The 27,815-nt window shown below is 43.4% G+C and overlaps 1 protein-coding gene across 1 annotated transcript in view; it reads right to left on the bottom strand.

The window, feature by feature from the left end:
* Nucleotides 1-420: 420 nt before the first annotated feature.
* The window catches only part of gosr1 (golgi SNAP receptor complex member 1), a 40,908-nt gene continuing 13,513 nt past the window's right edge, over nucleotides 421-27,815 (bottom strand). The window contains exons 7-9 of the mRNA XM_088615949.1: nucleotides 11,137-11,166; nucleotides 6,359-6,441; nucleotides 421-5,246 (exon numbers count right to left, since the gene is read on the bottom strand). Coding sequence (XP_088472075.1) covers nucleotides 5,122-5,246; nucleotides 6,359-6,441; nucleotides 11,137-11,166 — 238 coding nt within the window. The 3' untranslated portion in view covers nucleotides 421-5,121. The remainder of the gene's footprint in view (nucleotides 5,247-6,358; nucleotides 6,442-11,136; nucleotides 11,167-27,815) is intronic.

Below are 27,815 nucleotides of genomic sequence, written 5' to 3'. Positions count from 1 at the left end.
GCTCGCTAATGCTACCAGCGCATTGCTCTGTACATCCCAGCTGGACCGCAAGCTTCTTCATGTGGCACGAAGAGACAAAAGTCAAGTGGAGCGGAGAAACACTGAGCTGAAAACAGTGGCAAGGGCCGCTAGACGAAGGAAAAAGACACGGCATTTGTTCCTGTATACAGCATATTCGTAGGCTGAAATGCAGCATCCAAGAGCACCGGTATAAAAATAACAGACAGGTTTTGACCTCCTTTAAATAAAAAATGTAAACAGCTAATTCCTGAAAGGAAAAAAAAAACAAGTTGGTACAATTAGGTCAGTGCAAAAACTAACTCGGAATCCAAAACATTGTAAATCTCTGGAGGACAATGGACAGCAGGGAATCATTCTGACTTGCAGAAAAGAACAAACAGGAGAAACAGAGTTATGAGCTTTCTGGTGATATCACAATATGATTTATTAATAATCATGTAGCGCTGTATCACAATAAGATTTATTGATACACCGTATGACGACATCAGAAAGAATAAAAATCATTCAGATAAGCTTGTTTTGATTTTGCATCCAAAAATAGCCCTATTATTATGCTATTTACAAATGAAATTCAAATCCACCCCCGTAAAAGGAAATAAAATCTTATTATTTTTCCGGGATTATTCCATCTGAAAAGAAATCTTGTTATAAATGCATATCATAAAGAAAACAGTTTAGAAAAGGCCGTGGTGTACTGGAGAGCATCTTATAATACGGTACCGTAAACAGAGTGGTGGATTTTATTACAATACCACTATGATTGCTTGTCCAGTAGAAAAAAACTAATATGGTAACATAGCCAAACAGTCTACACTGACTCAAAATAAGGTAGTCTATTTGGGTGAAATGGGTGAAAAAAGGAATGTGGTATCTTAGCCCTTTGCTAGTGTTCCTGGCAAAACCTAGCGCTGAGATTGGACTGCGTTGACTGGCCTTAAAGGGTTAAAATACACTGCCCAGATTATTGGGAAACACACCCCAGATTGCCTGGGCCACGGCCTTCGGAAACCCCAACTCCTATCAGCACAGCCTGAGGGAATAAAATAACAGAAGAGCTACAGTAGCTACCTTATTTTTCAGTCCTGCACTAATATAGCAATGCTGCATACCGTCTCATTTCTTCTCTGAACAAAAGGCAGAAAGTCAGAACTCTATACCATTGGTTACAATTCTGCCTGCCTCTGCACAATAATATAGACAGTAACAGTTTCCTCTCCCCACCATTGTCCTCAGATCAAATATATAAAGATTATTTCGAGTTTTTTTTATTACTTTAGCACAGTCTTTGGGATACACAGGCTACTCATGGATGTCTGCAGTATGTGGAGACATCCCATACAAAGAAGCTGGTTTTGCTTAGTTTTATATGATCTGTTCAGCTCCCATATCCTGTGAACAAAAGACTTAACAGCAGCTTTAAAAAACGGAACAATCAGAAGGGAGCGCACGGAGAAAACAAGAGAAAATGTTCCGACAGACTGCTCTGGTCTCTGGCAATGCCCTGCCAGTGAAGAGGAGCACAGCCAGATGTTGGGGGTGCCCAGCTGAGCTGCCTGCAGGGGTGGGGCTGCTAGGGGGAGAGAGGGAGGCCTGCTTCCCCTGCTGGGCTCTGCGAGAGCTCTCTGTACATCAGCTCGCACACGGTCAAGACCCACTATGTGACAGGATGATCAGTTCAAGGTCCCTACATCATTCCCCTACCTGCTGAAATAACATGACGTCTGGTGGAACGCACATATGCAGCTGTGCTCCAGATCTTTGCCAAAACACAACTACCAGGGGCTTCTTATTCCTGGCTTTTTGAAAGATAACACCTAATTAGAAAAACCAAAGCCTTTGGCTCTGAGAGTTCCTTCATAACTCTCTTTATTTTGCGTCTGTCACCACTTCTTTCTTGCTGTTGGTGTTGCTGTTAAGTGTCAGTAATCGCAGTAAGAGGGGGAAAAGATCCCCATGGGGACAGCCAACGAAGGATAAAAAACAGACTTTCTGTGGCACAACTACCACCTGCTTGACGCTGAAAAAACGCTATTCAAGGCATTAAAGTGACATAAATGCCAGCCTGAAAAAGGATGTGAGGCTAAGCTTGAAGGTTTTAATGGTCTATTGCTTTAAAAACAAACTAAATCAGTACAAACAGATGTTTTTTTATGCCATCTGAAATTAAATTCTACAACCTTTTTTATCCCAATGGGACAATAACTGTCAATGTTTTCCATAAATCCAAAAGGGACATGTATGCTGATACAATCTGGGCAGGTACATTTGTAGAAGTCCTGATTTAATACAGTAGCAGCAATGACCTTTTTATCTGAAGCAGAAAAATATTCATCTGCCTCCTTAATGGCAGCAGACAAAAGAAAAAGGCTGAGTTTGATTTACGTGTCCCTGTTTAATTAAAATAATGGACATTAGCATACTGAGGAGGTATGCTTTTTTCTTCCTCCACAGGGCTGCTCTCTGGTGATTTATAAGGAGTTGCAAGTTTGTCTGGCTTAAGTACATTTCCCTTGTGGGCTGCCCACCCCTTGAACGTGGTGGCCGAACAAGCTGAACCCAGCTAAAGCACAGCTACCGCCTTCAAGTAGGCCACTTCTGCTCATGTGGCACAAACAAACTCCATTAGTGGCCAAGTCTTAGGGAGATGGAAACTGGCCACAGTGGCTCCTTGAAAGAGATACTCCTGTACCACTTGGGCATTGAGCAAAACAAAAGAGTTACGCAAGGGCACAGGAGAAGTCTTGCTGCCCCTTAATGTGATTACCTCCACCACAGCAAGACTCTAGGGGATGCTGCTGTCTCATTGAGGATATACCACACAATGTATACTGTATAGATCTCAGAATTTGGTTTGCTGTTGAAAAAGAAAACCTTGTAAGTATGTGCTGTATGTCTAACACTACTAAAGCTAAATATCCTGTGAATAACAAGCTAAAAGAGGGCATATACTTAATGTAGAAAAAATCCTGGATCAAAAATGCCAGGATCAAAACTCTCATCTTCTTTTCAGCTTTTGCACAAGAAATGTCGCATTTCTGCTCCTGCTGTGAATTATTATTGAATGAACGAAAAAAAACAAACAGTATGTCAACACTACCCTAGCCTTGGAGGGGTCAGTATGTCAGTATGGCAGGGACTGCAGACCACAGATATAAAGCAGGTATTAACAGGACACAGATACTAACCAAACAAGGACCAGTCAAGGTGCTGAGACAGCGTTAACATCCAGTGTCTTCTGAAAATGAACCAGACCATTTGTTCCTTGTTCAATTTTTCTACACTAAGCACTTCATATTGAATAGATAGCTGTTCCCGATGAACCTTTACTTCCAGTCTATGTTAAACGTTTGTTAGAGATGCATAAATTATTATATATATTTAAATATGTACAATATTTACATAGAGGGGAAGGAGAGAAAACCTTACGAATGGACTCGCAAAGATTGCTGTTTGAGTTGCTGGGTGAGCCGGGTCTGTTGTGAATCTCCAGAGTATCACCAGTCCGCCACATACAGCCCTGATCCACATCTCAAACCCCAGGGCGATGCTGAACACAACACATTAGCTCAGTGCCTTATCCAAGACCACCTGCATTGCAAAGCTTAAAAATGCAGTTATATTTTTACATGTGGACATTGCAAAACTAGTGCACAGCCACCCAAGGGACCTTCAGCAAGGCACTGTATTTAGGATAGTCAATTGCAACACTGTGCACCTAAACATTCTTCATTAGTGGCCTTGGTACATTGAGTTGGACAGACCTGCTTGGTATGCAAGAATTTCTGCTGCTCCCAATACTCCAGTAATTATATGATTTTAATTCCTAACAGTCCTTTCACATGTGGACCAAACAGCAAATGAGATCCTTCTCCCCTGTGTCCTGTAAGGGGACAGCAAGTCAATACAAACGCATTATTCCAAAGCACAAAGGCGAGGCCAAAGATAAAGTCGACTAATGAGATCTCACCAACATTTAACTGTCTGCAAATTCACAAGATCCAGTGTTTTAAAACTAAGTTTATAACTATTTGCTGAATCCTGTTGCTGAAATTTGAATAAGGACAAAATAACTACTCCAGTGATAACCTGAAAGAGACAGGAGACTGTGATGGAACTGCATTGATTGCTAGAGAATGGATGGTCTCATAATCTGCTAGAGCCTGCTGTGAATCAGGAACGCCAAGCTACACAGCAAGGCGCACCACAGGATGACAGCAGCAGAGCAGAAAGACAGCAGCTCTCAGATGGTAAGGAAAGCCTTTTAATGCTGGATCTCACTGCTCTGTCCACACCACTCAAGACACCCGGCAACTCTTATTCCTAAGAAAAGCCCCAAGGTGTATGTGTGAAACAGAATTTCAAGGGTTCAGAAACACAAACAATACTGGACAGGAAGAATCTACACCACCGTGAGAGCAAAATCGAAATGCTCTTCACACCCCAGGATCACTTGAGAGTGCAAACATACTGTACACTATCACCAGTTGTCCACTTCATGTTAGGCTTACGTACAAGTCACAAGATCCCTGCTAATAGAGATGTACCAATGCACTTTAAATTAAAATGCTACAATAGAAAAAAAAACATTTAAATGTGTTTAGCCCACCATTTTCACAAATTATAAACCAAATCATTTATTTCTTAATGCAGTCTCAGTAGATCCCATGACAGGTTTCCTCTCCCTCAAAGGAACATTAAATCGGAACTCCTGCAACTTTAAAATGACAGGATAAATATGAAATCTATTCTTCAAGACCAGTTAGGGGGGGGTTCTCCATTATCAAAATCTTTAATTTTTGCTCCTTTATTTTTGGATGCCAGTTAAATGAATTATGTCCCCTTCATGTGTCTCTTAACAGTGTGTTTGCCTTCGTGGATATGAAGAACAAAAATTCTGTTTTAGGTTAATGAGTCTCAACCCCCTCCTCCACTGGTATGGTGAAATACTGTACAGTAGTCCATGCTGGTCTGGCCACAGACCAGAAATCATTCTCGGCAAAGGGGGCGTTACTTCCCACCAGTCTCCTCCCATTGCCACTCCCATTCTCCCAAGGTCCTTCCTCCTACTTAAACAGTTCTCCAAAGCCATTGGTCTGCCCATCAGTGGAAAGCGTACAGCAGCAGAAGAATGGTGCAAACACCAATGACTCCGCCCAGAATTAGAGAGTCCCGCCTTTTCCTCAAGTTAATTCGCTGGATCAGGTTATTGATGGCCGGAAAGCGATCTGGCAAACAATCTGGTTAAGGAATCTCGCAAAGCAGTTTTTTTTTTTCAGCAGAAGCACGCTGCAGGGGCTTGCCTAATGCAATGCTGTTTTACGCGAAACACACAGGGTTACTATATAACACAGATACTTCATCCATTAGGTGGTGTCTAGCTGTTTTTCTTCCTGAAAGAAAGCTTTTTTTAAAGATTTTAAAACATAAATAACATGTACCCAGCTGAAACACTCTAATACAGTATTTGATTTAAAAATTGAAAAATTATTGCTTTCATCTAACATACTACCATGTATGTGTCAGTGGAGGGCAGTCCCCACTACCTGTAAAGCACTTTGAGTGGAGTGTCCAGCAAAGCGCTTTATAAGTGTAAGCAATAATTATTAATACTAATTATTATTACCATGGCAACACTGTTTTATGTGATCTCTATATGTAACATAACTGATATTCATCTACTGTACATGCTTATGCAATGAATGATATTCGCCTATGCTGTGCACCTATTCTGAAGTCAAATCTGCTTGCAGCCTGACTAGAAGAGTCCATGCCAGCACCCTCCAGTCTTCAGTATAAGCAGTATTTCATATATCCTTTCTGCAAGTCTAATTGAATATTGGAACTTCTGCAGGTGCCATCTGGTTTTCAGTTCATCCCTGCAATTAAATACTCCCAAACTACACTGGCATCGGTAGCTGCCTCCAGACTTTTTAATCAGGTTGTGGGGAATGCCTTCGTTGAAGTGCACAGATATCTCATCTTGTTAGAACGGTGCATGTGTACATAAGACAACCACAAGACAACAGATCAAAGGGCAGGCACAGGCTTGTCTTGCGTAATTGGACAGAACTGAATTAATGTGCTTCGTGCTTTTGATACCAGAGCCAGGGTAAAGTGATCCCCGGTCGTCAGTCTTAGCATTCAAAACGGCACAGATCTAAGCCTAAAGCGCTCTTCAATGTCTTATTTATGGATTCTGTATATTTATCATGCCTTCTCAGAAACAGTACCATGATTATGTGAGAGAGGCAGCACCACTGCAGCTTGTACTCTGAGAGCACAGACATTCCCTGGCGGAGACAGGCTGGACAGCACTCGTCGCAGCAACAAAGGATACTGGCTAGAGTGTTGACTCGGCTCTGTATGGACTTCAGCAGCCCGCGCTGGGAGGTCATGTTCTCCTTGGTTGCCATGGCGATGCTGCAAGAGAACAGGACCACACACATTTACAGAAACGGCATGGCAGCTGGCCTGTCCAGCCCGTCAGCCCACCCCGGCTCCTGGCGCAACGCCCCTCGTTCGCAGTCGACAGCTCGAGGCCGTTCCCGACCAGTGCTCCAAGAGGGATCCCGGGAGGAGCTGTGATCACGACGGACAGAAACCCACTCTCACGTACTGCTGGGGGGAAAATGCCCTGAGTGCGCGAGGCAAAGGCAAAACCAGCGAGGACAGAAAACTACCAAAAACAGACAGGATAGAGAGTTCCAGCTGCTTTTTCCAAATGGAGAGTTTTCTTTTTTTAAAACAGTAACCTCAGCCATATCCATAGATTGTACTCTTAAGTGTATAATAATAAAAATAATATCCTTACACTTACATAGCGCTTTTCTGGACACTCCACTCAAAGCGCTTTACAGGTAATGGGGATCCCCTCCACCACCACCAGTGTGTCACACACCAGCTCTCAGTGGGGAGGAGAGCAGAGTGATGAAGCTCATTTATAGATGGGGGTTATTAGGAGGCCATGACTGGTAAAGGCCAGATGGAAATTCGGCCAGGTCACCGGGGTTACACCCACACTCTTACCAGAAATGACCAGGGCTTTTTAATGACCACGGAGAGTCAGGATCTTGGTTCGACATCTCATTCGAAGCAAGAGTAATGAAGTTAGTCTTTGCGGTCTTTTGGCATTCAAACCCCCTTTTGAATAAATTCGCACAGCGACACGGGGAAGCAGGAAGTGAAACTTGAGTGCAAAGCTGCAATCCGAGGATCACGGTCACAGTCAAAGTACAACGCCCAGCTTCAGCTATGAACAAGGGCACGGGATGCCCAAAAAAGGCGAGAGCTTTTGAGCAGCCAGACTTGGAAGTCATTTGGACGTTTCATTGCTTTTTACGTTACTTTTAATTCTGGGAAAAAAAAGGGAGAGGAAAAAAAATGGGGGTTCTTTAAACCCCAAAACGCATTAATCCCAATATACCGTCTGCAACAGGATGATTTAGTGCCTATTGAAAAATGAAACTCCATTAGAAATCCATTCTCACAGACACTGTAGACAGCAGACGTGGCAAATAAAAGGAATATGAGAAGATTCCTTATAATTACTTTCATGCACTTCAAACCAGCTTAATCCATTTTGATTGTGAATGTGGCAATCTGTAATGCAGATCTTGTTAGAAGGCCCTATATCAAATGCAAGTCCTTTTTATTCTCTTTGACTGCATCCTGTTTTATAGTCACCAGCGGCATGTATGCAATTATTGTGAAGTGGCATTAATTCACACAAAAACAGCCTTTTTTTTTTGGTCTTGGGATGCTATAGCTGTACTGCTATTCAGGACAGCTTCTCCAAGAAAAAAATGTCTTTTGTATTTCAGAGACACTACAAAGGATATTTCGGGACCAGTTTTGCCATGATCTCAGTTTTAGGATACAAAGAAAACAAGGGAACTGTAAAGCGGGGACTTCTGGTAGCCACCCTGGTTCAAACAGACACAGCGACATTACTGTCAGGAATAAGAATTTGCCTAAGTGGCCCATCAGTGTTCAACACTTTTCTAGGAGGAATCGAACCTGCACCCCTGGTCCCAAGGCGAACACGATGTCTGCAGACTCTGTTAGCCAAGCCACAGACAAGCTGAAACAACTCTTTGTATTTCATGCTGCTTCATTTCTCTCATATATTGCCCCATTTTTGTTCTGTCTTTAAAGTTTTTACTATAAAAGACTAATTGATGAGATGAGAACAAATCATGAAGTCCCTAATGCAAGAGCATGAGGCCACACAGTAAGCAGAAGACGTCGGTTTCTGTTACAGCTACAGAATCCTGAGCTGGTGGCTCACTGCAGCCAACGCCAACAATGTTCCCAAATGATCTGTACTCTTCCGGACAAAAGCTCCATTTTAACCTGCCTATCCCCCTTTTCTCCAATTTGATAGCAAACTAAATCATTAAAAAGTCCTGATTCTTCATATCACAAAGCAACTAAGAAATGTCCCTGTTTTCCTTATAAACCAGCTGAAAGCCACAGAAACGACCGTCGGACAAGCAGTGCACAGCACTCTGCCACTTGCAGGTGTATCTCACTCTTATTTGCAGGCAGAGCCCTTGGTACTGTAGAACTGGAATTCAGATGAAGCCTCCCAGACCTGAAACCCATTCTTCCTGCTGTGTTGGTCTCCAGTGAAAGCATGCTGGGTTTTTTTCCAAGCTGTAAAATGCTGATGGTACAACTTGTTCCCTAGGAGGTCTTCATGAAATCACATTCGTCAGTGTAAAAGAATGAGAGAGAGAAAAGCCTTCTGGCTAACCAGCTGTTGAGTACAGAATCAAAGCCGTCAGATAAACCCTAGAGATCTACCGTCTATCGTGCTCTGGGCAACAATGTCCCCCTCACCCCCCAAGACAAAATGACAGAGGCAGGGAGTCAAGTACAAATAAGTCAAACGGAACAACGCAGTGCTTGATCATGAGTCGAGACAGGATACCGCTGTAAAACACTGGCCGGGATTATGGGATTACCAAATTTTCCATGTCGTCTTTACTCCAAGAAGAGATTTTCCAATCCCAACCTTCACTTCATTCGTTTGATCTTTAACAGCTACGGTACGTGCTGAAACAGTGCCACGTATTCTTCATAGGGCAACTGGTGGCTTTTGTATCATGAGCTAATTGAGTGTTAACGCAGGTGTGAGAGCCGAGCTCAAGGGAACGGGCCTCAGGAGAGGTGTCTTGCTGCTTTGGGACAGGTATCCACGTGATATAAAGACATGGGCGGCACAGAATTCTTGCAGGCTTGGATTGCGAGAACCTTCATTAAAAGGAAATCCAACTTAAAATGATTTTGTTTTCAAAGAAGGCGGAGTGCACATCTGCAGAAATCTGAATGAGAAACGAAGTTGCATTCTCCCCCTTTCCTTCTGTATCTGAGGGGAAGTTCTAGTGTCCCAGACCCAGCAGGCTTCCTTTAAGGAAACTAACAAGGCCCCAAGCTGGAGAAGGGCGTGGGGCCCCGACAGGAGCTCCCCACATTGCCATGCCCCCTGGGGGGGGTTTTTCTCAGGAAGGTGAGGCGCCTGGGTCCAGCCGCTACCCCACCCCGCCGATCCACTGCTGGCGTTACATAAGCAGCGTGGGATGAACATCAACATGCATGACTCGAATCGCTGCAGGAATTCACGAAGACGCCTGTCTCCTTCGGTCTCCCTCACGGGGCTGATGGGTCCACAGATATTGCCTTCGGGAAATCCCTCACAGAGCTTAAAAGACTGTATTAACAGCAGGCTGCACTAGAAGCACAGCCCTCAGCCCTGCTCCATACTGTAGTATACTGAAGTGTACAGTATCTTCCATGCACTTATTCGTGATTATACAGCCACACCGATCCAGTAACAAAGAGTGCATTTGTGACCAAAATACTGTCTAAATGACACCGCAGTCTTGCGTTTTTGTTGCATCAGTGTTAAATGATCCTGCAGGATGTTGTGCTTCATTATTTATGATTATAAGTGAACACTTCTTACTGTTCACTCATAATAGAACAAAGAACTCACAATAGGTCATCTTCGGTCACAAGAACAAAAGCCTTGTGAAAAGAACTTTAAGACTCTTGGTTACTTCGTCCTGATTGTGTTGGTGTTGAAACCTTTTTACAGAGCTTGTTTATTTAGACTAGTGAATTGTTTTTATGGTTAGCAATCAGTGCTAAACGTAATTTTAAAGTGCAAGCACAGACTTTACCACGTGAACTAAGAGCTTCGCAGTGTGATGCCTGTCCACTTTCCTGGAGATGTTGTGGAAGGTATGGATTGCACAGGAGGCGTCTGCAGGCCTTAGTTTAAGACCAGATCAGTTTCCAGCTAAATGCATTGGTACAATTGAATCACCGAGGAATTGGCTTGGCTTGGCTCTCAAGTGATTTATCTTTTCCTTCCCCACTGAAACAGGTTAATTAGAATCCGTGTCGGTGCGTTCACTGGGGTTTTCTGCCTTCTCTTGACAATGTTTGCTTTCAGGTCTTTTCCGCTAGAATGACTAATTTGATGAAATGCAGCAACTCAGGCATCCTACTTACATGAGAGTCCCCAGGGGTCAGAGGATAACGTTAACGGTGAGTTTTAATTCAGAACACTGGCTGATTTTGCACAGCCCCATGTTATGAAAAGCAGCAGCTTTTCTTACGGAACCTGAAGATATGGTGAAGATTTTTTCATGACCATCCCAGTTCTCTTCCTCCGCACAAAAACACCCCCGGATTGGTGATTCTCGTATGTCCCTGCTCTCAGCAAACCTGAGAAGTGCTCTTTTTGTTATGAGACACACCTGTGATATCTGTGAAAGTCTCAAAGGAAAACAGTTTAGGCATCACTGGATATTTGCTGCTGCTGTGACAATGTGTAACTACTATGTAATTAACATATAATGATGAAGTTAAGACTGATGGAGGAGATTTGATTACCTGACCAGGGCATATCTGCTCATGCATAATTTCTTTACTGACTAGACTGGGACAACAGCAGTATTCTGTAGTGCTCTAAAGGAGAATTCAAGGTCTCAGCTCACAAAGCATGAGTTTTACAGAACTTTTACAGAAACTCCAAAAAGAAATTGAATATCAGGACAGAACAAGCAAACACATGTCCCTTAGCAGTAAAATAAAATCGGCTCCTACCTTATTGTGTCATCGATCAGCCGATCTGAACTGTGAAGAGAAGAGCAAAAACAGAAAAATGTTAGAAAGAGCAAAAGCTGAAGCTGGTACCCAGGGCTGGGCAATGACTCTAGATTATTTCATCATCCCTGAAAGATAAAGCAGTTGCTGTATATTCAGTCACACCCTGCTGTTCAGCTCTTCACGCCACTCTGAGGAATTCAGGGCCACTCAGGTAATCAAGGCAGTGCTGTGTGTCTGGATCCCAACTCTACTTTCACGGCAGGTGACAAGAAAAACATCCAGCGAGTCTCAGGGTAATAGCAAGGAGTTTTTAGTGACTTACACCTCTGATGAAACTGCACGCGTGCACATGGCTGGACTAGCCTGGCCTTTCACTATGGTTAGGCTTAATGGGAAGCCCAGTCATGATGGTGACACCTGACAGCTGTAACTGACATGATGTTATCATATGTCTCATTTAAGAGGATTCAGAGCTCGTGATTCATAATTTATTAAATTTCCAGTGGTAAAAATGGATACCACTCTGTATGAATTGCAATGCCAAGGGAGCCATTGCTACTTTTGAGTTCCCCTGGATTGAGGAACAGCCCTTGAATGGGTGCTGCTTCAGTTAAGTTTGATTTTATTTGTGTGCCAAATAGCCAAAAAGCAGCTAGTTAGCCCCACTCCTCCCAGAAAATGTACCCTCCAGAACTTGAGTCCAAACAGCAATGGAAAACTGCGGAAATGTCTTCAGAAAAGAAAAAGCAAATAGACATTTCTTGTGCAAGCCTAACGGCAGATAGCTTAAAAAAGCTTAGTTGAAGATGACAGGAAAAAGTCTTCTGCTCCCATACAAATGGAAGTATTTAATTTTCTGCTGGACACAGGGAGGAGATTTGATTACCTGCACCGGAACGAGACTCGGTATTCAATACTTAATGCATTTTCTTTTCTTCTGCCTGCAGGACATGTTGCTGCTAACACTTCTCTGTAGCTGCTAAAACGAGCTCAGCAACTGGCCTGACATTCTTGTTCTTTTGCAATGAGTGCTACCTGGAGATTCACAATAATATCATTACAGTCACCATGTACTCCAATAACGCTCCTCCAAAACAGTTTCTATCACTTGCTTCTTCATCAACGTATATAACACTTCTTTGGGGGCGATGACAAAAATATTTTCAAAGACATCTCTGCCTAAGTTTGCTTCAGAATTTGAGAGATTATATTTTTATAGGTTTTTGAAAATGCAGACTTAAGGATAAACCTAAAGAAGGTGCCCTTGAAAAAGAAATGTACTTGTTCATATTGATTAATTGGGACTGATGGGTGCACTGATGCATCTCTATATGAAGAGTTTAAATCAAAGGTTGTTAAGTTAAAACGGCATTAATGTTTACCTTGCCTAGAAATTTATCACAACAACAAATTCACAAAGTTATTATTAGGAAAATGACAGTGTTGTGTGTAGCAGGTGCATTTTAATTTGAATCCCTCTCACTGCTCATAGTGAGCTTGTGTTCTGCTTCACTGAGCGACTCCTGTGCTGTCCGTGTGTGTAAAAGGATTCACGTCCACCCCTAGAAGATGGTTTTTACAAGTGAAAATGATGACCAAGATCACAACACACTGAGGCTTCCCTGCAAACTGTCAAATGTCAGCGGGGTAATGTTATAAAAACACCTTTTTGTGTTTTATCTCAGCTTGTGCTGCATGCACTCCATAGTGAGCTGACAGAGCTTCTGGAAGGATCTGTCCACTTGATCAGTTAAGGTAAAGTTAATGAAAGGGTGTCTCACTACAGTGTTGGAAGATGCTTGGTACTTTGTCCTTAAATATGGTTACAGAACAGACAGGACAGACATGTTAATGGCAACGGTTCTGTCATCAGCTGGCCTGAACAACAGTCCACTCTGAAAGTTTACTCGTGGGTTGAGGCCAGTGTTAGAAGCAATAGGAGCAGCACATCCTCAATGGATGCATGACTTTCAGTTGTCCTCTGGCATCATTCAGATCACACGCAAAACGGGAAAGGAAATCAAGATAGAAAATGAAGCTGATCTCATAAGCTTGATATCCAAAACACGGGTTCGAATGAGCTGTGGCAATTACCAAGACAGCTCTCACCTCCTGCACAAGTGCCCTCACACTGGTTCCTAAGAGGCATAAGAGGAGCACCATGGGAGTCAGACACGACAGAGATTAACAGTTAGCAATCTTCTGAGTTTTGTGAGGCCTTCTTGTATAATAGTCTACCATTAAGAATAAAAACCAGCTTCAAGCCACAATTAAGTGATCCTTCTTAACCATTTTTAGAACTCAAACATCCTGTACAAATCTGAAACGCTCTTTCATCACTGTGTGTCAAATCTGTGCTGCCTAATGGCATTTTTTCGGTCTTTAGTCTTCTTACCCTGCATAGCTCAGTAGCTTGGAACAGGAAAAATATTCTAAATAACTCTTTAAATGACATTTTTAATAAGACTTCCTGGATAATTTATGGAGGCCAACCCATTTGTTGTAAATGATTCAATGTGCTGCTAGTTTTTTATTTCTAAATTTTCACCGATTTTAATCAGAGGAAAAGCTCACTCACAGGTCCAACTGCCTGGTTCATTCGATATTTAGTTGTCAGTTGGACCGAAAAACATGATTTCTTCCACTGCAGTCTTAATGAACATAAATGGTTTTTCAAGGACCCACAAAACATTTGTGATAATGCACTTCCTTATACACAGCCCAGCAACTGCTCGGATGCATCTCAAGCACTTAGTTTCCTTCAAGGATAAATATCCATGCTTTGCCACCTTCCTACTATTATCGCAGTATTGTGATCACGGGAGGTGTACTCGCATTTAGCATTACCAAAAGTGCCTGCCAGTGTGATACTCCTGGACAGGGGATGATCAAACAGAATGCCAATACTAGGCAAAACCTGGAGGATTCAGAATGCTACCAACCGCTGTTTGTGTAAAACAACCTACCAACACGACAAGTTCAACCTAAGAATGTGTGACACAGCTCAGAATCCATATGCATAATCCTTGGCTTTTGCATAATCAGACTCTTGTCCATGTCTTTCAGTTTCGACTGTAATGTCATTTCTGCACGTCCAGCTACTGTAACCTGTAAACCGTTCTAAGACAGGTGTAGACCAGTCGAATGCTAGCCTAAAACACAGCAAAAGCATCTCCCTATAGTACGCAGTGTATGTTGAGCGTCACTTGTCTTTCCCTGGCATGCAGTAAGCAGACGGTCTCCAGGAGGTGCACACATGCTTATCTGAGGTCAAAATAAAATGCACTGCAGTCTAGATGGAGGCTTAAAACAATAATAAAGCCTGGCTGCTCAGTCATAGCAGGCTGGGGTCCCAGCCTAATGCATTATCAATGGAAAGCAAGTCAAACCGAGCACGACTGCTGCCACTGAAAGCAGAAGGGTAATGCATGCTACATTAGCAGGACATGGCTTGGCAGACTGCACCAGCAACCTACACATATAAAAGTCCAGATTTAATGCAATGCTCACCAACAAAGGGGTCAGTAAGTAGTGCACAGTCATTAAAGCCATCCATTTGCAATTCAAAAGAATTAGGGAAGGATGCATTAGCAAATCAACCTCATAAAAAAGCATTTTTCCTCATGCAAACCTAAAGAGACGAGAGACGTACTGTACATCAGTGTTTAGTCCACTGGGACACTGGGAAGCCCTCGCACCAGTAGCAATGTAAATCAGCAGGACAGCCACGTGGTCCAGGTAAAGAATCACTGATTTTCAACTGAAAGCAAAGATTCATTTCACGTTCCCGACAGCGTGGAAATAAGCAATGTCACTCAAACTGTAAATCCCGAGATCCAACTTACAGGAGCAAGAAAAAATAATATCTCAGATTTGATGCCTTCGATTTTTGCTAAGCTGCAGAAAATGCTCTTTGGAAGATGATTTCTTACTGCCATTTTTGCACTTAAACAGAACGGAAGTAGACTTATGTATATCCCAGCAGCCACGGATTCTTGCCATGTCAAGAAATGACACACCATCTTTTTCCAGGTATGAGAGTATCTGAAACCTACAGAGATCAAATTAATACCTAGTGAAAAAGTCCAAAATATTTTACATATAGCATTGACTATCACAAATTACATCACTGACACCAGTTCCTGCACCTGCAGAGAAAAGTATTTAAGTATTTAAGGCCCGTTAAGTCACTCCAGTTAAATAAATCTGAGCCAAACCGCCACCTTTGCGATACACGTGGGGAACCTGACCTTTTCCAAACCGAGAGAAAATTCTCTAGTTGGAACACGTAATTGCTTTCTCTGCGCACCCTAACAGCTACTAATGTATCAGATTGAATTTGACAGCGGGGCGAGCCTTCAGTCATTCTGGAAAACTCGATTCCCGATGCATTTAACCTACGCTCCAAAAAATACTTCACGTCGATCTCGGGCAGAAGATTTGCTGAAACAGTCTTGAAACACACAATTTTTGAAACACAAAGGAGGCGTTAATATCTATAATTTATTTTTTATTTTGCAGCATTTTCTGGGGTGCTTTGAAGCGTTCAGGACAGAGTGGTCTAATATCAGGAGGGAGGTGGCTTCTTTGCTACCAGCTATGGAGGGGAGAACTTCAGCCTTTAATTAAGTAAAACGCGAAACCCTTGAGGCTTTTCCTGTGACTGGCAAAAACAAGGACAGATCTAGCTTGGCTCCGAAACAGCACTCACTTGATTAACGTTCCTTTACAGTGCAGAGTGTACAAACCCTGATGCTCTAGTCACCCCTTCGTCTTGTGGTTTTTTACTCTGCATATGTACGTAGAAAAATGCAGCCTAACAGATGGGCACAGCATTGCAGTATAAATGGCAAAGCAGCTCCGAATTCAACAGAGGCCGTAAAGTCAGTGGGTACAGACAGACTCCAGAGGAAATTCAGCTGGACACCGTCATGATAAAACATGACTATACAATGCTATCAGGCTTCCACAGGTGTATTTTTACATGACATTTGTTCACAGCCAATAACCGGGCTTAAAGTCTCCTTTGAAGGAGACACCTGCTATCGCAGTGACACCCATGATCATTCCAGGGCAATGGTTTTGTGAAAAGCGCCCCCCTGCTGGTTGGTCCACCAGCACCACTTACAGCAGCACACTAGTTGATAATTTCCCACCCCAGCACTGTTCAGACCCAGCCTTGCGCAGCCTCTGTGATGTGAGAAGATCCAGCTACAGGGCGGTAACTCTGCTGTATGCATGTACCAGCACTGTTGCAAACAAAATTGAAAGGAAAAGCTTTCACTATAGCTGAGTAGCTCCTACTGCAACGATCCAGCTGGCCAGGGGCTTCTGAACAAAGTACAGTGCGGTTCTATTCAAACTGAATAAAAAAAATAGTTTGGTTCTGAAGAGCATAACAACACAGGTATCATAGCAGTGGAAGGGCAGAGTACTGTAAATCCCTTTTCTTCCAGAGATTTTTAGTTGTGTTTGACTGAAGTCGTACTATAAAAAGAAAACTTAACAGCTACACAGCACATTCATCTTGCATTAACAGTGAAATAGAGCCTCTGTCAGCATGTTGCACAGTAACTGGGAAATCCATACTGATAGCTAGGCTGCTATTATTGATTGAGTGGCATACGGGGGGCTCTGTTCCCTGATGTGTGGTAGACTGCGGGCTGCTGTAGAGTCCCTGAGAGAGGGATGGAGGGCTACCCCCCCATCACCTATCTCCTCTATGTACAGTCTCCCCCCCAGAGACAAGCTCCTACCCTAGATCATCAAAAACAACACAATCAGCCATTTATCTTCAATCCGAATCAATACTGACAGCAATACTGATTTCAGAACAAGAAACAAACAAACCAGTAAAAGTCATTAGCTCACTCGCCTGAGGTGCAGAACAAACACAGAGCACATCGGATTCCCTGGCGGTTCTGATCAGCAATCAAACCCTAGATATTTTCTATGGATTGATTTAATTATTCTTTATCGTAACCGAGCAATGCTTATTTTAAAATTCATTTTTTTGGCACAGTCTTGGAAGGAGTGCGCTCTGAAAGCTGACCCTCTAACTCAGAAACTCCAAAAAACAAACAAACTAGAAAGACTAACAAAACACAATGACACAGAAAGGTGCCTTGCTATTAGATTGTGTTTTTTGCTGCACTTTTGGGTGGCACTAACTCTCACTCTGAACAATAACGTGCACAGACAGTGGTGATGGTGGGCTTCATCCAGAGGCAACTCCGATTTGACATACAGTATGACGCAAAACGTAGGGGTGTAACGCCGGTGTCCTGGCCAAATTTCCAATTGGCCCTTACCAATCATGGCCTCCTAATAATCCCCCTCTATGAATTGGCTTAATTACTCTGCTCTCCTCCCCACTGATTGCTGATGTGTGGTGAGCGTTCTGGCGCACTATGGCTGCCGTCGCATCATCCAGGTGGATGCTGCACATTGGTGGTGGTGGAGGGGAGTCCCCATTACCTGTAAAACACTTTGAGTGGAGTGCCCAGAAAAGCGCTATATAAGTGTAAGCAATTATTATTCTTAATTATTAAAAACATGTGACCTCATTGCCGGCTGGTCACCTGATTGTGCTCTCCCTGGCACAGCCTGTGAGCAGTCCAGATGGAGATAAAGGGTGACTGTGCCCAGAGACCTAGGCCTGTGCTGCCAGGAGGATGCAGAGGGGTGAATGCAGTGTGTGCCAAGCAGCCTTGTTTACAGCCAGCTCTGGCAGAAGAGGAGCCCAGAGAATTCTCCTCCATCTGGTGCCAGCTCTCGCTTGAGCAGACGGGGACTTTTAGTCCGATCTAGGCCAAGCCAACATGAAGCCCATTCAGCTGCATTCTGAAGTTGTGCCACAATGCATTCCTCAATGCTTCACATGCGCCTGTGGAGCTTCCTAGCTGAACTAACTAAGTTTCTAAATGCTTTTCACCAGCTCCTTAAAATGATGAATTCTGATAGATGTGAGTTCCATTAAAAAAAGACAAGTAAAATCTTGAACTGAAACACCAGGCAACACAACCGCACAAGAAGAGGAGACTCCCATATACTACTGGCGTTAATACAATGGAATATTGATACCTTGTGTGACTGGTGCGCTATTGATTGTGTTAAAATTCTGCGCAAGATCAGAAATGTCGTTTTCAGAGAGGATAATGGGATTCAGACGGGGCTCTCAGCCTGCATGGATTATGCCGTGGGCACACCCTGAGTTACTGTTTTACATTCACAGCTCCGCAGAGAAATCCCCATTATATGGAATTCATGACACGCGCTGGAGGGAAAGGTGGACCCTACTGCGGCAGTCTGGTGCCAATTTATATTTATTCAGAGAGATCGATCTGTGACAGCCAAGGTCTTGTTCTACTTAATGATCTGACCCTGCACTCTCTGTGCATCTCTCTTCGTTAGCAGGGACGTCGTGACTCAATTAGAGTGAATGCTGTGAACTGGATGCTTTCAGACCGTGCTGCTCAAGAGCAGAGTATTTCCACCGCATTTCTCTCTGTGGTTATAACAGAAGATGTTTTTGTTCATACAGAAAAATGAACCCATAAAGGTATTTGATAAGGAAAATTCTGGTTTATCTTTAGCTTTATTCTTATCCACTATCAATCTATTGCGAGTTGTTTAAGGTAAAAAAAAAATGCCATAAGAGCATACATCACATTATCTTGACATAATAGAAGGCACGCACTGGTCACTCACTATCCCTCATTAGAATTCAGCAGGTTAGCTATGCAATGATTTTTCCCTGGGCTGCATCACAAATCTGAACAGCAAATTTCCGGGATGAAAGTTAACTCCTGACAGGTTGGTGGCGGATGAGAAGCATAGGGAACAGACCTATTTACTGGACTAAAACTGAAGTTTCTATAAAAGCTAAGGAAAATATATGGCTTTAAGATTAACAAGCTTGTGTTGGTGATGGAAGAATGATAGCAGAAATGTAAAATTTTGATCTAGTCCAGAATCTACTGATGATAGAGCAGGGGCAGGATAATGGCATTCTGGATGGTGCTGCGGCCTCACAGCTCTTGGATCCTGGGTGCGATTCTGGACTGGGCTACCTTCAGTGTGGAGTTTGCATGTTTTCCAAAGTGGGACAGGCAGCAAGCCTTAATGGCCAAAGAGCGATAACAAAAGCCAGCTAGCAACCATCCAGGGCACAAAGGGTGTTTTTTTTCCCCATTTGCCCAAAAACTCATGTTTTAAATGAAACCTTTCATGTAGGAAGGACAAAGGGTGCTGCTCAGCCTCGGCTCTCCACCTGCGCTGCCTGTTCCTCTCCAGCCTGCAGCTCCCAGTTACCCCCCCATCAATCCCATCTGTCCCCAGCAGCTCTGCTACAGTGCCGACACCAACGTATCTGGGAGACGGTTCGCGCAAAGCAGAAGAGGATGCAATGATGAAGAATGGGGCTGTTATTTTTAGTTGTTTAATTTTAGTAGTTTAGCTAGATTGCACAAGTAGAAGAGCTCATTCTGCAGCAAGGGACAGAAATGATTATTCCCACGGGAGTCTCTCTTTTGCTCGGCAGAAGTGCAAAGCAAAACACAGAACGACAACGTTCGTATCTTGCACTGCTGCAGAAAGCAAGCAGGTGTTTACAATCTTTGACCTAAATCATCCATTAAGAGCAGGAGTATCCTGGGCCTGCCTTACCTATTAAAGAAGGAAACAAACTGTCCTAATCAGGAGTTCAATCATATTGTCAGGAGTGTCAGGTATTGATGAGGGGAGTTTCAGAGAAGTGCTAGGAAAACACCATTTTGGTCTTCTAAGGTTTTCTTGAACAGCAGATTCCAAATTAGGCTGCACTCATGTTTTTTTGAATGTCTTAAGAATGGAAGGTTTGCACTCTTTCTTCACTAGACTTACACAGGAAGATGATTTTGATGTGGAGTTTTTTTTCCCCCAATTGAAACAGATTTTAATTCTCTTTTCCCTTAACTCGCGTTCTGCCCACACAAAGCTTGTAAAAGAAATATAAAATCCGTCTGGTTTTTTGGTCTAGGCATGGCTAACTCTGGCTGGTATATCATTTTCTCTGACCACTGATTGACTCCAGTGATCTGCTTTGCACTGCATGGAGTCTTAAGTTTTCATAGTGATGGTTCAATATCTTCTGCACTGAAGCACAGCATTCCAATTGCTGTGTCAAACAAGATCCACTGTCTGCACAACAGCCTGCTACATAGGCTCCTGCTCACACACATTTCAGCGTTCATTTTTAGTAGGATTCCCCTAGGACTTGCATTTTATAAGCCACTAAAAATCAGTCAGTCCCTAAAATGTGCATTTATGTTCGTACTCACTTGACCAGTGCAAGGAAAGATGTGTCACGATGACAGCACACACAAACATGTAAGACTGAAATTCATTCCCATGGCTCAGTCCAGTGCCAATAACTGCTGGGCAACTCCGCCCCCACAATCTGCCCTTCCAGCAATTATCCACCCACTCTCACCCCCCCCGGTTTCTGTCTGACATTAACGCCACAGCTTCGCTGCAGAGTGGCGCGATGAACCAGACAATCTCCTGTGAGCCCAAGGCCTAAAGAAGAGACTCCAGACCTCATGAGGACCTCCGAAGCCCCAAATCCACATTTCTCCATTTGGCCAGACAGCTGCTGACCTTTCTCTGGGCTGGCCCAGAGAAAGGGCAGCAACTAAGATGCCCCAGATCCCAACTGGACCTGTGCAGATGTTGACCAGTGCCCTTGGAGCCATTTACCCTTTTAATATGACCTGAGAAATGCCAAGCAGCCTGTCCCTCCAGCTGCATGAGCAGATGTCAAGCCTGGACCGCAACACACACTGTGTTTTTGGCAAAGCTTATTTCTAGCTAAGGCAGCTAAAATGAACGTCTGAACTAATGATCAAATATTGTACAACATTTATTAAAAGGAGTCAGTCTCCGTGTGTGTCTCGACATGCCAATAAATGGCTCTAGCACATTTCCTTTTCTCCCACAAAATTAAAGCTTGAAAGAACAAAGTAAACGTATCCATCCGTAAAATGACTTTTCTTTTTCTTCTGCCAGGGCTGACAAAAGTTAACAGACAGTCCAGGGGACTAAAGGACCTGAAAGGTAAAGCCTGTTAGTTTTCCAATGTGTCCCCCTTCTCCACCAAACCGAGCCTGAAACTGAAACACGATTTGTCAATGATAAATTGTGAATAATCATGATGAATTTTAGTGCATTTCATATGCATCTGCAGTGAAGGGGGCAGTGTGTGCAACTCTTTCCTAAGGACTTTACCAACCCAAAGTTCACAGCTGAAACAGGCTTCTTCACAGGGAACATTACACAGCAGTGATACACTGAAACACCAGACAAGAATTGCAGCTACCATGCTACTTGAAGGCAGTACAGATGCCTCTTTGTTGATGACTGGTCTGTACTGATGGAGATGGTTGTAATGGAACAACTCTCTCCCAGGGGAGATTAAGGCATTATGATATGACAGAAACCTTGCAATCTGAGCCATCGCCAACAGAGTTAAGCATCTTCACATTGTATTATGTCCTTTAATGCTCTGCGATATAATGAGGTCTAAAGCATTAAAACATGGGGATGTTTTGTGATGACAGTAAGGAATTATGGGAACAAAACAGACACTTATACTGATGTCAGCAGCACACAAAAGACTTCTTCCAAATTGAGCTGGAAGGTTCTTCAGACAGTTTTTAACAGGTAAACTGAAAAACCTGAGTGTCTGAGGTTGGTCCCTGTATGAGTATACTTGCGTATATTTGTATACAAGGCGCAGAGGAACTTCCTTAATAATCGAGCCATCTACACAAGTCCAGCACTGCAGTGAAAGGGAAACAAAGCACCTTCTGACTAAACCACAGTCAGGAATTCTGAAATAGGATGTTTATTCCACCGCCTTGAGGCTGCCTGTCTCTCTCCAGCTAACCTGTGTGCAGAAAGAAGCTGTGAATACTCACCGCTCCTAACAGGACTGCCCCTGATCACCAATGCCCAAGGGAAAAAACAACTCAAAAACAACAGCCAGCCTGGTACAACCATTGCACTTCTCTAAAAATCATGAAACCGCTCAGCTCTAATTCTATAACAAGCACATGCGAAATAGTTCAAATCACACCCAAAGAGAGGACCGTAAAATCTCTTCCAAAATACTGATCAACTTGCTTAAAGATATCATTAAGGTAATTATCTTCCCCTTTTTTAATCTCCGACTGATTATATAACACAGACAAGTGTTTCTATTACTTTATTTGTAGGAGACGTCTTACTGACTCATTTTATTTTTGGTTGCGCGCACACAGCTGACTCAAAACTGTAATCAGATTTTCACAAAACAGCTTGATGATTTTTTTTCAACCTTAAATCATACATCGCCTGCCGTCCTCAATCAGCTCTCTTCCTCATTTTCGTGTGCTGAAAAATAACATGGAGATGCCTCGATTGGTCTTCCTTCACAGCACAAGATTTATGGTTCTTTTACAGAGCTGATAGGGAAGGTAAAATTGAGAATTTCTGCACTTCTGACACTACTGTCAGTTGCTCTGCCTCATCACTGAACACCATATTAGCAAGAATACAGACATCTCTATCTAGGTAAAAACAAATCACCGATAACTAACTCTCTTAACTCTAACTTATCTAAATGCAAGTTAGATTCAAATATTCCTGGAAAAGAAAAAGTTACCTAGTTATCAGTATTGTGTTGTCTAGTATTTTTATGTATATTACATTGATGGTATACATTTGTAATCCACTGAACGTCTACATCTCTGTTTATATAACATTATTGTTTCAGGGAGGCAAAAGGAAAATTTCCACTGCACAGTATGTGGACAATTAAGTAGATTCAGATTTTCTAGTACTTATGTACTAATACATAAGGAATACTTATGTAGTCACTATGAAGGCAGTAAAGGTCCAATAACTTTGGCAATACTGCATTAAGAAAATAAATCAAAGTAAATTATTTATTGACTATGGATATACTAATGGAAAATGTATTTTAAGGCTGTTAAAAAGATGAGAATGGATGACAATACGTTTTGGGCACGTACTGTGAAGGAGCACAGCCCCTGTGCTCTTCAAACTGACAGAATCAGAATTAAAACATCTGGCCAGCGTTTCCTCCGCGCTGGAGATTGTGAGGTGTCAATAAAGTGATTTCTTTGAAAGAAAGCTACGCCTTGTGAGTGCGTGCAGAGTGGAATTTCCCAATACCCCACTCACTGCTCATAGTGAGCTTGTGTTCTGCTTCACTGAGTGACTCCTGTGCTGTCCGGTTGTGTAAAAGGATTCACTTCCACCCCTAGAAGATGGTCGTTAAAAGTAGAAAATGATGACCAGGCTCACAACACACTGGGGCTTCACTACAAACTGTCAAATGTCAACGGGATAATGTTATAAAAACACCTTTTTGTGTTTCATCTCAGCTTGTGCTGCACTCCATAGTGAGCTGACAGAGCTTCTGAAAATGTTTTTCCACTTGATCAGGTAAAGTTAATGTAAGGGTATCTGACTAGCCAGCAGCCATATCACCCTGCAACTCACAACTGGCAGCCCACTGAAGCTCAGCAGGTGTGAGCCTGGTCAGTACCTGGATGGGAGACCTCCTGGGAAAAACTAAGGTTGCTGCTGGAAGAGGTGTTAGTGGGGCCAGCAGGGGGCGCTCACCCTGCAGTCCATGTGGGTCCTAATGCGCCAGTGTAGTGACGTGGACACTATACTGTAAAACAAGTGCCGTCCTTCGGATGAGACGTAAAACCGAGGTCCTGACTCTCTGTGGTCATTAAAAATCCCAGGGCGTTTCTCGAAAAAGAGTAGGGGTGTAACCCCGGTGTCCTGGCCAAATTTCCCATTGGCCCTTACCAATCATGGCCTCCTAATAATCCCCATCTATGAACTGGCTTCATTACTCTGCTCTCTCCCCCATTGATAACTGATGTGTGGTGAGCATTCTGGTGCACTATGGCTGCTGCTGCATCATCCAGGTGGGGTTGCACATTGGTGGTTTACCTGTAAAGCGCTTTGAGTGGTGTGTCCAGAAAAGTGCTATATAAGTGTAAGCAATTATTATTATTATTACTACAGTGCTGGAAGATGCTTGGTACTTTATCCTTAAATATGGTTATGGAACTGGTACCACACATTTAAGTGGTGGCCTGTATTAGGTTTGCCTCCAGGATCCGGGTTAATTGAGTGTTAATGTAAAACATGGGTGAAAATTTGATCAATGCTAATTTCAGTTTTTACACTAGAAACATATAACATAAAATATAATTTGTCAGCTGTAACAGGCTAACAGACTGTATTGACCACTAGAGGCTGCTGTACTGACAGCCTCTGTCATTTGAGTCCATTTGGTTAACTGTACATAATACATCTGTGGACACTAACGATTTCATTGGAATGTGGGGATTTTCACATTTCCACAGGTTTTCTTTATATAAAATGGTGTGTCAGAGAGATGGACGAAAAACTGGGGAGGAGGAAGACAGTAGCAGACGTGAAGGGCCCCCTCCCAGTTGACAAACTGCTTGGAGATCCTTGGGGATGAGAAGCACCAGACAAATGTAATCAGTTCCTGTATGAGAATCCCACTGCCTCTTCAACAATGCATTTTATACCCACTGCCACTCTCAAAAATCCCCTTCCAATAAACATGGGAAGGAAATCACCAGGAGACTAAGGCTAAGTCATTACTGAATGGGTTGTCAACATGTCAGGATTATACATTATGTCTTGTCCAGCATTTCTTCCACGTCTCAGGGAAAACAAGGTTAAGACTCCCTGTCAAGCACCACAGCTGCCCTGTCTTCCGGACTTGATAATCCTTTGGGTTTGGGGAAGAAATAATTTCACAGTGCGTATAGAAGGAATCTTTCTTTTCACTCTTGAGTTGGGAATTATCACGATACACGGAAAATGGTGGAAGACACAAATCTCCCCTGCGTGTGGCCCGTATGAGGGCAGCTCTGCCCTGAAGTCCTGCATATTTCAAACAGCTCTGACAGGACAAGATGACAGCTAACAGAAACGCGATGCTGAAAGTATTGGCTTTTCACATGTCAGTCGTCGACACTTCTCAGACAGCTATCCATCCTTGCCTTTCCTAACTGCTTTATGGGATTCAGGGTCGCATGTGGAGCCAGAGCCCGTCCTGGCAAGCACAGGCGCAAGACTGGAACACCCTGGATGGGACAACAGTCCATCGCAGGGCACCCGCAGAACAGAACCCCAGACTGTGGGAGGAAACCGGCGAGCCAGGAGGAAACAAACATGCAAACTCTACGCACATAGCAACCCAGAATTCGAACCCAGGGCCCTAGTGCTGCAAGGCAGCAATGTGAACCACTGCAGCAACTTGGACGACTATATTAAACTGGAAATTCCAATAAAAGCCATGGAACCTGCTGTCATTCACAAACCCATAGAAATTTCTAGTCATTAAATATGCACTCAGCTGCCTGCCGGCTAAAGTAACGAACTCTTCCCTGACTCCGCTCACGCCCTGGGGATTGTACTGGCATTCAACAAACACAGCAGGCTGCCATTCAGCTGTAGGAACACACGCCTGCTACGTCACCGTCCGCAGTGCCATCACTGGGAGGCCATGTAGCCCAAAGGTTTTGAATTCTGCTGCCAGCAGATCTCGTTTTGCTTGCCTTCACGTTCAGAAAGGCCCTCTTCAAAACACTCGTTAACTGAATGAGTCTGGAAGCTTTTGTTAATCAGCTATCGCATCACAGGCTCTATCAGGGATCGCCATGTCACAGCTGGGTAAAAAAAGCTGTCTTAGCCCACATCTTATATAAGGAACCTTAATCCTGACCCACTTATTAAATATTGCAATTCAGGCCACCTACCATTAAGAATTACACAAGGAGATTCTAGATAACTGTCTCTTTGACAAATGGCTCTTAGGATTTTAGGTTTTTTTTCTGAAACCGTGTAGTGTAGTGTTGTGAGGTCAGGGCTACAGATCGCTTGCCCATGATGGGAACAAAAATACTATATTTATTTCAGAGACCCGAAGGGAACATTACGTTTAGAATTAAGTTAGCAATTAGAAATTATTTTGCCCCAGGTGGGCATTGTTTAAAGCAATTACTGAACTGGGAAAAATTACATCGTGCCGAGCTGAACAAATAAAACACCTTAGAATCATGCTGATTACATAAGGTGTTCTTGTTCCGAAACGGTAGTAAAAATGCAGAAGCTTAGGATGCTCTCTTTGAAATCGGGTGCTTCTGTGAAATCAGACGGGTCCCCCCGCCTTTATTAGCCACTGCTAAACGGCACTCAGAGTCTCTGGGAATGAGTGAAAGGAAATTCCCTCTGAGCAAATCAAAGCAGTAGCTTTTATTTTACTGGAAGCTGTTCATGGAAACCACAGCTGTCAGAATAATTCCTGTAAGCTTCTAATGGACTTCTCGGGCTGGGGTTTTATGGGGAGCAAGCGTTTGCTTGCAAAGAGGTCCCATATTCACACGTTAACTCTTCACATGTCTCGTGACCGAGGCCACATCAGTGGTATCTGAGTGAATCGGCAAGCTCTTCCTACGGGTACACGAGGGGTGCTTCTTAATAATGCAGATCAAGCATTAGCTCGATCACCAAGAGTATAGAGACATCCTTTGCAGCAAAAAGAGTAAAAAGCTCATCCGAAAAAGCTGCCACTTTCCTTGTCCTTGGCATCTGTGTCGGTTGAGATGAACCGGTCAAGTGCAGAACGCAAACTCGCTTAGAGTGGTCTGCACAGGACAGAAAGCCTCAAGCGTTTCATCAACTAGCCATCAGGAAATTCCCAACGCACAGGGAGAAGCACTGGAGAAGAGTCTGGAGCTGGCCAGGGCCCACAACTGGCAGCTGTGACTGGCCATAAGGCGCTTTCTCAGAGTGCAGCTGGATCTTGACGATCCAGACACTTCTCGTTTGAGCCTGGATCAGGTCACCAGTCCATCAGAGAGGTGACAGGTGGGCGTGTCAGTGGAGAGAACTGCAGATCCTCGTTCTCTTCAGCCACGTACAGGAGACGATGCTGGAAAGGCGTAAAAAATGCCCATTCCAAATACTGTGCGTGTTTATGTCAGAAACAGGTTAAACGTTTAAGCCAGAAAAAAAAAGATCTTCGCTCCATGTCCAATGGGGGCAATCACAGATACACAAAAACATTTGATTGCAAACTCTCAAACATGCAAGTATCTTGGCACAGAGAGCCTAAGACATGCTAAACCTCCTTCGGCTCTTCAAACCAACCACCTTCACCCTCAAGGGCCGCAGCATGTCTGGCCAGCAAACAACAACAACAAAAAAGAACAAAATAATTCACAGCTGATTGGGAGACAGAAATTCATACAGCCAGGCAAAACGAGTCTTCGGAGAACTGGAACTGAGACGGATTCACTGAGCAAAACCTGACCTTGCAATTCAGAATCGGGAGAAACAAGGCAAACCCCTGCATGAGTCCTACCCATATTCTTGGCAATGGAACAATTAAGGCCATCGCTGGCTGGATCCATGCAGCTACCTCCACAGCACGGGGAATATTTCTATACCCAGGATGACTTTCGACAACATCTACACAACCCTCTGACAGCTAATGAGACACAATACAGAGCAGTGAATTGGAACTGTACCCCAGATGACAGACAGGTTCAATAACACGCTGTCAGAAACAA

This window comes from Lepisosteus platostomus, chromosome 22 (genome assembly GCF_059453375.1).
Source record: "Lepisosteus platostomus isolate fLepPlt1 chromosome 22, fLepPlt1.hap1, whole genome shotgun sequence".
Classification (NCBI taxonomy): domain Eukaryota; kingdom Metazoa; phylum Chordata; class Actinopteri; order Semionotiformes; family Lepisosteidae; genus Lepisosteus; species Lepisosteus platostomus.
This window is presented reverse-complemented; position numbering and strand designations above follow the sequence as displayed.